The sequence below is a fragment of the Cornus florida genome, unplaced genomic scaffold (genome assembly GCF_030987335.1).
Source record: "Cornus florida cultivar Cherokee Brave unplaced genomic scaffold, ASM3098733v1 CherokeeBrave_3.0.0_Hap2_Chr09, whole genome shotgun sequence".
In the NCBI taxonomy this organism is placed as follows: Eukaryota; Viridiplantae; Streptophyta; class Magnoliopsida; order Cornales; family Cornaceae; genus Cornus; species Cornus florida.
The window spans coordinates 85,954,028-85,965,445 of NW_026775579.1; the positions used below are offsets into that span (position 1 = coordinate 85,954,028).

Consider the following 11,418-nt stretch of genomic DNA (forward strand, 5'->3'; position numbering starts at 1 on the left):
AAATTTTGTTGTTTAGGTTTGGGAAGTTCTGGCATCAATTAATAAACACTCTTAGCATACCGTTTCTCAAGGAAAAGAAACCAAGAAATCCAAGGCTCTCTTTTTTTTTTTTGGAATTTTATCCAAGGCTCTCTTTAGTTATATGGAAAGAAATAGTAGAAAATGAAAGTTAAAAAAAGTGAAGTCAATAAAAGGAAAATAAATTTTTTATTGTATATTTTAAATAGCATGAAACATATCAGAAAATAATAGACATTATTGTAAATTCATAAGACTTTATAAAAAAAAATAAAAAATTTCCGAGTTTTTTTTTTTTTGTTAGTTACTACAATCCAAATTTCTAAAATGTTTGGAAAATTTTCATTGAACTTCTTTTATTTCTATTTCTATCTCTACTCTGTTTGGTTAGATGAAAATTAGTAGTGGAAAGTGAGAGTTAAAGAAAATGAAGTGAATGAAATGAAAGTATGTTTTATACCGTGTATTTAATTAGTATGAAAAAATTTCAAAAAATTTATAAAACATGGCATGTAAGTTCATAAACCTTTCTTAAGAAATCAAAATTTTGAAGTACTGCAGTTGTGGGTCTTTAAACAACCAAACGAATTCTTGATAGATCTAAACAGATATAAAGTTGCCCCGCCAAGTGCATAATTTTTTTTAAAAGTTGATACTACAGTGATCATATATGGGAATTAATTAAATAAATTGAGTTTAAGTTATACTACTTAATTAATGTACCTTTTATGAGTTACTTTCATATGTGGGAATATAAGGTAAAATCGATTTGTTGAGCAGTGATTATATTAAACAGTTTTCTTGCCGAACGTGTCACTCTTTCAACATCTTTCAGATACTCAATAATTAGCACGTGACAGAGGCACATGAAGGACTAGAGCTTGACTGAATTATTTTTGGTTTAATTATTCCAATTTATCATTATGGCATGAGTGATTCCCGTGGTGAGGTGCTTAGCTATATACCCTTGTTTATTTTGACGATTAGTTTTAAGTATATTATTTGTTTTATTTAGTTGATGGAGGTAATTTATTAAGTTATTTCAAATGATTGTAGATGATTTTGGGTGTTGGAGTAAAGTCATGCATGTAGTTGGACTATATGTTCTTGTATTTAAAAATGAGGTGTGACATTTTGACAATTTATGTGATCTTTGAGTAGGTATTTGTTTAGCAAATAGTACACACACATGCCTATAGATAAATTAAGATGGGTTTAGAGTCCAACTTAATGTATCTGAAGGCGCTACAAATAATTCGATTAAGCCATGAAACTTCACTATTCGCTTTGAAAATTATTTTTCTAAATTTTTAAATGAAACACTAATATCGGCCTCCACCCAACCATTTGATGAAAGATGCACCTTCTTTTATTTTACATGTTATTTCCTATGTGCACCTGAGTGCACGTTGTGTGGTTTGTGCATTAGCATGTTGCAGTGAAAAAGGAAAATTATCCACTAAGTTGATGGTAAAAGAGTACCATTGCTAACTTAACGTGGTCGTTTTTAATTTTAACAAATTTGGACCTAAAAAGCCAAAATTAATTGGAGTAATTTCAGGTCTTACAGGCAACGGTACCATGATGACAGTAACACTAGAGATGGCATAATAATACTCATGCAGAAACTAAGTGGGTTGATGTACATGAATTTAACATTTAAGCAGTTTGGCCATCAATTTAACATGAATTTAGCTGCACTCACAGCAATAAGACAGACCAACGCATTTGTGTCATTTTGACATGAATTTTACAGGTTTTAAGTAGTTTGGTCACAACTTTTCTGTATCTCCAGAGACAAACACACACACACACACACACACAATCACAAAACCAAGCTCGAGTGCCACTTCCTTACCACAAAATGGCAAAAGTTTTGTTTCCCATTTTGTTTTCTCCGGAGGTCTCGAATCATCCACATCCGTCCTCAAAGTCTTTGATGCAACTCAATGTAGCCTCCGAGCAATTGAATTCGTATCTGAAATGCGTTTCAAATCCTCCAAACACCTTGGAAAACATCCTCCTTCCCCATTTTCTCTTCCATTATATTCTGGGATTTTTTTCCTCAAAAATGAATACAAAGATTACAAGTCGATCACTCGCCGTAGCTCGACTTGAATCGGACTTGGAGCAGGTCAAATATATAAATACAATCATCAAACCAAAATCGGTTGAATCAGCCGAGATCATCTCGGGTTAAACCCACTTCGAATGTGCCACCAATCACTACTTGGTGGGGATCGGAGTTGGCCAACCCAACCCCAAGTACAACTTGTACCTGATATTGGACACCGGCAGTCACCTAACGTGGGTCAAAAGTCATGAGCAAGACGGGTTTGGCCCGGATTCATCACACAATGCACAAGAGTGCAACTATCTGCATAATGCAAGCAGACCTCTTTGTATAGGTCACTGCCATTACGAGATCCATTACCGAGATGGGTCATTATTCGAGGGTCATGTGATGCTGGAAACAATGTCGTTTGAGAGCTCCAGCTCTGTAAACGACATCGTAACGGGATGTCAAAGACCTGGGTGATACTAAACGTCGGATCAACGAGTCGGGGATGGTCGTACTTGGCGGTGACGAGTTGGCGCTCTTTTTGTTGGGAGAGATAACAATAAATAAATACAGCGGAATAACTCTTCTCCCTATATGCAAGCAAATATAGTATATCTCTACTTTTATATGTACTGAAAATAATAGAAAAGAAAATCAATCACACCAAGCCACAAGAACACAAGCAATTTTTACGTGGAAAACTTCCCCAGTGTGAGGAAGAAAAACCACGGGACCTAGTCCAGTTAAAATCTCCACTATCAATCAAATAATGGGTACACAAAGTCTTCTCTAATCGCAATTAGAAGCTACAATACATCTCATCAAGATATCAACAATCTTGGCAAAAACAAAGAGAATTGGAGAGAAAAATACCAAAACCCGATTACTGTTCACGGAAACGAATCACTGTTCCCAAGCTCAAAATCCGATCTCCACCGTTCAGATTTTAACTGATTGAGTCGTGAACATCTCCTCCAAATTTCAGCCCGATCGGACCACGGACGAAGCGGATCGGACGTTTGATGAAATCTGGGCAGAATAGAAAAAACCTGCGTTTTTCTTTTTTCTCTTGTGAAAAAAACGGCTGATCTCTCTCCCTTTTTATTCTGACTTCCTTAGGGTTATTTACCCTAAAGAGCTGGGCTTTGGGCTTTAATAAAACCCATTTGGGCTTTCCTCCATATAGAAGGAAATAAACCCAACAAATCTCCCCCTTTCCGACTATGTGGAGGGAATCGCCATTCCGGCGATCGAATAACAAACTTCAAGATTCTCTCTTGGTAGGGTCTTTGTTAACATATCAGAACCATTATCATCAGTGTGAACCTTCTCAAGTTCAAGTAACTTATTGTTCAACGCATCTCTGATCCAATGGTATCGTACATCAATGTGTTTAGATCTTGCATGAAAACTGGAATTCTTAGCAAGATGAATAGCACTCTGGCTATCACAAAACAACACATACCTCTGCTGTTTGAAACCAAGTTCTCTCAAGAACTTCTTTGCCCATAGAAACTCTTTAGTCGCTTCCGTTGCTGCAATAAATTCTGCCTTTGTTGTAGAAAGAGTAATACACTTTTGAAGTCTCGATTGCCAACCTATAGCCCCACCTACAAAAGTGATCAAATAACCCGAAGTAGACTTACGAGTATCCACATCCCCTGCCATATCTGCATCTGTGTAGCCAACTAACAATGGTTGTCCGTTTCCCAAACCAAGTCTCAAACTGGAAGTGCCTCGAAGATACCTCATGATCCACTTCACTGCATTCCAATGCTCTCTTCCCGAATTTGACAAGAATCAGCTAACGACACCAACTGCATGGGCTATATCTGGTCTTGTGCAAATCATTGCATACATCAAACTTCCTACTGCCGAGGCGTAAGGAACTCTTTCCATGTCTTCCTTCTCCTTATCTATAGAAGGACATTGCTTTGTAGTCAGTTTGAAGTGGGTAGCAAAAGGAGAGCTAACCACTTTAGTGTTGTCCATATTGAACCTCTGAAGCACTTTTTCAATGTACTCCTCCTATGACAAATATAACTTCTTGGCACTCCTATCACGACTGATTCTTATGCCAAGAATTTTCTTTGTTGACCCCAAATCCTTCATAGCAAATTACTTACTCAATTACTTTTTCAACTGGTCAATTCTTGAAGCATTCCTGCCAACAATCAACATGTCATCCACATAAAGCAGTAGAATAATAAAATCATCATCAGAGAATTTTTTAACACATACACAGTGATCAGAAGTTATCTTCTTGTAGCCTTGCTCTCCCATTACAGACTCAAACTTCTTATACCACTGTCTCAGTGCTTGTTTCAAACCATATAGGATTTTCTTCAGCTTGTACACATAATCCTCTTTCCCTTTCACTTTGAAACCCTTTGACTGCTTCATATAAATCTCTTCCTCCAAATCACCATGAAGGAAGGTAGTTTTCACATCCATTTGCTCAACTTCCAAGTCAAGACTAGCTGTAAGGCCGAGTACTATACGGATCGATGACATCTTTACCACTGGAGAGAAGATCTCATCAAAGTCAATACCTTTTCTTTGATCGAACCCTTTGACAACCAATCTAGCTTTGTACCGTGGCTATGAAGAGAACCCATTTGGCTTCTTTCTATAAATCCACTTGTTTTCCAAAGCTCTTTTTCCTTTAGGTAGCTTCACTAACTCAAAAGTGCGATTATCATGCAATGACTACATCTCATCTTGCATGGCCTCAACCCACTTTGTCTTGTGTTCATCTTCTATGGCTTCTGCAAAACACTGGGGCTCTCCCCTATCAGTCATAGCACATATTGCTCTGCTGAATACCAAGTGAAAGGACGTCGGTCTCTGGGAGACTTCCTAGATGGAATCTTTGGTGGAATCTCTGGCGTTGTCAACTGCTCATCAGTCTCAACATCTCCCTGAACCTGTAGGGGAACATCCACATCACCTATACACTGGTGGTCATCTTGAACATCATTCTCAACCTAAGATGGCAAATTCTTCAGAGGAGTTGGATCTACATCAGTCAAGATATCACCTTGCTGAGACATAGATTTACATGCTTTCTCAATATCCTGAATTGTCTGATCTTCTACAAACACGACATCTCTGCTTCTCACAATTTTCTTCTCAACTGGATCATAAAGCTTGTACCCAAACTCATCTTGGCCATAGCCAAGGAATATACACTGTCGTGTTTTCACATCCAGTTTGGACCTTTCATCTTTTGAAATATGCACAAATGTTTTGCACCCAAAAACACGTAAATGATTATAAGAAACATCCTTACCTATCCAAACTTAGTCTGGCACATCAAATTGTAGAGGAACACAGGGTGTAAGATTCAATACATGAAAAACTGTGCTCAATGCCTCCCCCCAAAAGGATTTTGGCAACTGGGCTTGTGAAAGCAAACATCTCACTCTCTCAACCAGTGTCCTGTTTATCATTTCTGCTATGCCATTCAACTGAGGAGTTTTTGGAGTTGCCTTTTGATGCCAGATACCCTGCTGTCTACAATACTCGTCAAAAGGACCAGAATACTCTCCACCATTATTAGTACGAATGCATCTCAGCTTCTTCCCAGTTTGTCTCTCAACTAGGGCTTGGAATTGCTTGAATACTGCCAACACTTGATCTTTTGAATTCAAGGTAAATACCCACAACTTCCTTGAATGGTCATCTACGAAGGTCGCAAATTATCTGGAGCCACCAAGTGTTTTCGTTTTCATAGGGCCACACACATCTGAATGTACCAAATCCAGTATCTCTGACTTTCTCGAATGAGGGGAATTCTTGAAGAAGACTCTGCTCTGCTTCCCTGACAAACAATGAGTACACCTTTTTAGAAGTGTACTTTTCAGTCCACATAGTAGACTTTTCTTCCCTAGTAGAGCTAATCCTTTCTCACTTATGTGAGCCAGTTTCTTGTGCCACAACTCTGTTGTATCATTATCCTCCATCTCATTAACAATGTCGTTGGAGATCTTTGCTTACAGAACGTACAGTGCAGAGTGTTTTATGCCTCGAGCCACAACCATAGCACCCCTAGTGAGCTTACACTGGCCATCACTGAAAGTGCTGCAATACCTTTCATCATCAAGTTTACCTGCAGAAATCAAATTCAGACGAATGTCAGGAACATGTTTCACATCTCTAAGAACTAACTTTGTGCCATTATTCGTCTTCAGATACACATCCCCAATTCCAATGGCTTTAACCAAGCCATCGTTGCCCATCTTTATTGTTCCAAAATCACCAGATTTATAAGATGTAAAGAAATCATTCCGAGATGTAGCATGAATTGAGGCACCACTGTCAATCACCCAACTGGTCTCATGGTATGTAACATATATCGTCTCATCATCATAAACAATGAGGAAGTTTGCAGGAGTGGTGGTAGCAACTCTGTCATCACCATCTTTGTCATCTTCATTTTTCGTTCCCTTCCCTTTCTCATTCTTGTTTTCTTTCTTCAATTGCCTGCAATATTTCTTGATGTGTCCTTTTTTCCCGCAATGATAACACTCAACATTTGCAAACTTGTTGGACTTGCTTCTGTTGTTATCTCTGTTCTTCGGACCTCTGCTCTTACTTCTCCCCCTCTTTTCTGTAACCAAGATCTCTGACTGTGAAGAGGATCCTTGTATTTTTCTTCTCATCTCTTCATTTAGCAAACAACTCTTGGCCATATCCATTGTGATTACACCTTCTGGAGCGGAGTTAGACAATGAAGTTCTGAGTGTCTCCTACGAGTCCAGTAATGAACCAAACAACCATAACCCTTGTATCTCATCATCAAACATAAAACCCATTCCAGCCAGCTGATTAATAATTCCTTGGAATGTATTCAGGTGATCAGATAAAGGAGTCCCGTCTTGGTATCTCAAAGCCATCATCTACTTAATCAAAAACAATTTATTATTTCCAGTCTTTCTAACATATAGTTGTTCAAGCTTACTCCATAGAGAAGGTGCATTTGTCTCTCCACTAATATGATTCAAAACATTATCATCTACCCACTGCTTCATATACCCACACACCTGTCGATGTAATAAAGTCCATTCCACAACAGTCTTGTTTTCTGGTTTTTCAGCACTAAACACCGGTAGGTAATAATCTTTCACATAAAGAAGATCCTCCATTTTTTCTTTCCATATGTGATAATTTGAACCATTGAGATTAATCATTCTACTCGTATTTGCTTCCATAACTCAAACTGCCAACCTGACAATCTGTCAACCTGGAGCTCTGATACTACTTTGTTGGGAGAGATAACAATAAATAAACACAGCGGAATAACTCTTTTCCCTATATGCAAGCAAATATAGTATATCTCTACTTTTATATGTGCTGAAAATAATAGAAAAGAAAATCAATCACATCAAGCCACAAGAACACAAGCAATTTTTACGCGAAAAACTTCCCCAGTGTGAGAAAGAAAAATCACAGGACCTAGTCCAATTAAAATCTCTACTATCAACCAAATAATGGGTACACAAAGTCTTATCTAATCGCAATTAGAGGCTACAATACATCTCATCAAGATATCAATAATCTTGGCAAAAACAAAGAAAATTGGAGAGAAAAATACCAAAATCCGGTTACTGTTCACGGGCACGAATCACTGTTCCCGATCTCAAAATCCGATCTCCACCATTCAGATTTTAACTCATTGAGTCGTGAACCTCTCCTTCAAATTTCAGCTCGATCGGACCACGAACAAAGCGGGATCGGACCTTTGATGAAATCTGGGCAGAATAGAAAAAACCTGCGTTTTTCTTTTTTCTCTTGTGAAAAAATACGGCTGATCTCTCTCCCTTTTTATTCTAACTTCCTTAGGGTTATTTACCCTAAAGAGCTGGGCTTTGGGCTTTAATAAAACCCACTTGGGCTTTCCTCCATATAAAAGGAAATAAACCCAACACTTTTCCCAGCTCAAGTCCTCATCCTTTTCATACTGTCTTTTGGACCGTGACTCCACGTCGTCTTCCATTCTCGATTTCAACTCATCCACGCCAGCCGATTCAGTCATTGTTCCGATGATTCGCAATGAGAAAACCCGAATGTACTTCTACGTCAGGCTCACTAGAATCAGTGTTAGTGACCAGTTGCTGCCGGTTCTGCGGGCAATATTTGAATTGCAGGAAGATAGCAACGGAGGGGTGTTGATCGACTCAGGGACTCACGTCACTCGGTTGGCCATAGCGGTGTTTGAACTGTTCCATGACTCGTTTGTTCAGAAAGCTGAGAATCTGTCAACGCCGACGACAGAAGTGTCATCATTTCTGTATACTTGCTATTATCTCTCCGGGATGGATACAGTTAGCGTACCGACTGTGTCATTCCACTTCGCTGGAGATAAAATAGTGAACTTGCTTCCATTGAATTACATGCTGCAATATAAAACTGGACTATATTGTGTGGGGGTTCGTTTTCGTAACATAATAAAATACATATAAATGGTGATATCATACACAAATCTAAGTGATTCAAACAACATAATAGAATTCGAGGTGGACAGAGGGAGGTGGAAGTCCAAGCAAACTTGAGAGAAAGAGGATGACAGTGTACTAAACACCATTGACTCCCTTAGTAAATGTTTAAGAGTTGTGAAAACAACCAATGAGAGAGAGGCTTAGAGCTCTCAATGTCTAGGAGGTGTTTTCCTCCCTTGCACTCTACCCCTCTTGGCCTTGGAACGCTTCCTTATATAGGCCAGGTGAGAGGTTGGATGATATCATTGGATGACATCACATATGAATTAATTAATATAATAATTAAAAGAGAGAAATATCTCAAATAATTATAAAGCTATATTAAAATGGGGTTAATAATTTCGAGAGTTAAAATGGTATTTTTCTCTCTGTAAGTTAGGTCGAGAGCCAACTCGACGAGCTCTGGACTTCAGCCACCAAACTAAGTACCTCTCGGATCCCAAGTAATCCTGAGTCCTGCTCCCAACTCAGGTCTTTAAGTTTTCGCTTTTTTATTCAAGGTATAGTGATAACGTGGTAAATGGCACATATTTTGACCGTTGACTATTTGATTTGTGGGCCATTGTTGTTGATGTGGCATAGTCTGTTGACTATTTGACCAAGCTATGTGGTCATTGTTGATGATGTAGCGTAGTTCTTTGACTGTTTGACCAAGCTCTGTGGGCCGTGTGGGCTAACATATTTTTGACACTTACATATTGTTTCGCCTTCATACCGTCGGCTGATCAGCAAACCATATTGTCGAATACCTGGCATCAGAAAATGCGAGTCAGATTCAATATTACTAATTCCGTGATAGGATTCAGTCCCAATAATGCTTTCCATTTTGAGAAATTATCATTATTAGATGGTTGGAATCATTATCGTTTGGTGACCACCGTGTTAGACTAATTCAAACTCTCTCTCCGATTATTAATTTTATGGTGGAGAATTTTTTAATTTCTTTTGCAGCTGCAAAAGAATGTTTATAATTTTGTTTTCTCAAAATAATATAAATCCCACAAAATATTTGTACAAGTAATTCTTATGCAACTTTGAGGATATCTGAAGATACCAAAAATGGTCTGGCGGCTACGATCCATATCACTAAAGATTGGATCAGGTAAGAACATTTAACCCGATCGGATGACCACCCATCAAGCCCAATATCCATTGAGATAATCTCCAAGCCCAATCTCAAAGCAAAAGAAATGGGCCGGTGTCCAGGAGGAGCCCAGAGGTGTAAAAGTTTATAAATATAATGAAAAGAGAGGAACAAACTGGTGGGATACTTTGAAGTGTAAAGACTTATCTTTCCAAATTGAAAGAATGTGTTTTGCATCTTCAATACCAAACGGTAAGACACTCAGTTTGAGCCTATGTTTTGAATTTTTTAGAGGATCAGAAAACTAAAAAGAAGTAATACTTTAAAATTTATGAGACCTCAGATCATATTAATGAACAAATTAATTAATCCAACTATATTTTTATTCACCGATTGGACTTGATCATTTTATAAAGTTTTTTGGTTTTTTTTTTTTTTTGGTAATTCCCACAGTTTCTTAACTTCTATTCAATGCCCCAATTTATTTCTTTGTCATCAAATTTGACCATATCATATGGACACGAGGTCTAAGCTAATAGATTAAGAGAGGTTTAGGATTAGAACTTACTCAATTTGTGACTGATTTTATCTTTTTTTCTCATTAGTTTTATCTTTTATCAGTAGTAAAAAAGCATATGAGAGAGTTTATCCAAATAAAAATGAGGTAGGAACCAACATTGAGTTGTTGGAGGACTGTTTTTGTAAGATGGTGGAGTGCCAATATTAGGGCCATTATTATAAGTTGAAAATTTCTTCTTTGAAAGTATGAATGACAATTTTTTCAAGTCAAAGTTGATTGCATTTTAAGTATCCAAAATATGAATACATAAGAAAAACCCCGTCATTTCGGTGAATATATATATTTATATATCCAATGGTGATTAGCCCAACATCATTTAATAAGTTTTTCATTTTTAGAGATGAATAACGTATAAAGGCTAAAATAATAATCCCTCTTCACTATACTATGAGCAGTTCAAATTCTTCAGATTTCCAAATCATATACAAAAATATTTCACATATTTTTAGTAATTGAAGATTTATTAGAAAAATAAAAGTCTTGAAAGCAAGACCAACAAAGCCCAAATGGCGACAACCAAGAAAATACTAAACAAGCCCACGCACAAAGGAAAACCCACAGACAAGCCCAACAAGAAGTCCTTAAAACAACCCAACAAGAAGTCCTTAAAACAAACAGAATTTCAAATTACAACTGAAGCATGCACCATATCTAGTAGCCTCATAACCACACCCAACTAGGGAAAGCAGAGCCAATAAAGGACCAATCTTGCCAATGCAGCCATAAGTCCCTCAACAAGAGGACAACCTCTAACCAGCAAACCATTCTTATAGAGAACTGAAGTCAACAGAGAACACAAAATACAAGACCATCCAACAATGCAATAGGAAATAGGATCATTGGAAATTATTCGTCTGCATCCATCGTCTTCACTTTTCGGTTGCTAATATCAAAAGATAAAGTGGATACCGGAGGATATATCGAGAGACACGATCTGTCAAGGAATTGGGGAACGAGAGCGGAATAAATATTATCCAAAGACTGAGGAGGGAGATTGAACCTATGATCAGAACAACATTGGCAAGCCAAGTTACATTACTCACTACTAGAGAAATGGCTACCATAAATGCCAAGGAGACCATCGAAAGGGATATTCCCAACAATGGAATCGCCAATTTGATGGAACATAGGCTCAAACGCAGATCATTCAACATTGCCCAAATGAGAAGAATGG

General features: G+C 37.8%; 2 protein-coding genes across 2 annotated transcripts in view; one reads left to right on the forward strand and one right to left on the reverse strand.

The window, feature by feature from the left end:
- The first annotated feature begins 8,124 nt into the window (after positions 1-8,124).
- Positions 8,125-8,544, forward strand: LOC132273062 (protein ASPARTIC PROTEASE IN GUARD CELL 1-like). The gene has a single exon (XM_059774095.1). It carries the CDS (start codon positions 8,125-8,127, stop codon positions 8,542-8,544), a length of 420 nt encoding a protein of 139 aa, XP_059630078.1.
- Positions 8,545-10,670: 2,126 nt separating this feature from the next.
- The window catches only part of LOC132273063 (protein ACCELERATED CELL DEATH 6-like), an 8,224-nt gene continuing 7,476 nt past the window's right edge, over positions 10,671-11,418 (reverse strand). Inside the window, exon 3 of the mRNA XM_059774096.1 lies at positions 10,671-11,418. This exon is cut by the window's right edge and continues 277 nt beyond it. Within this exon, the coding sequence (XP_059630079.1) occupies positions 11,114-11,418 (305 nt within the window). The 3' untranslated portion in view covers positions 10,671-11,113.

Excerpts from the sequence above, each read along its gene's own strand:
- LOC132273062 (XM_059774095.1), top strand. The coding sequence starts at position 8,125 with ATGATTCGCAATGAGAAAACCCGAATGTACTTCTACGTCAGGCTCACT.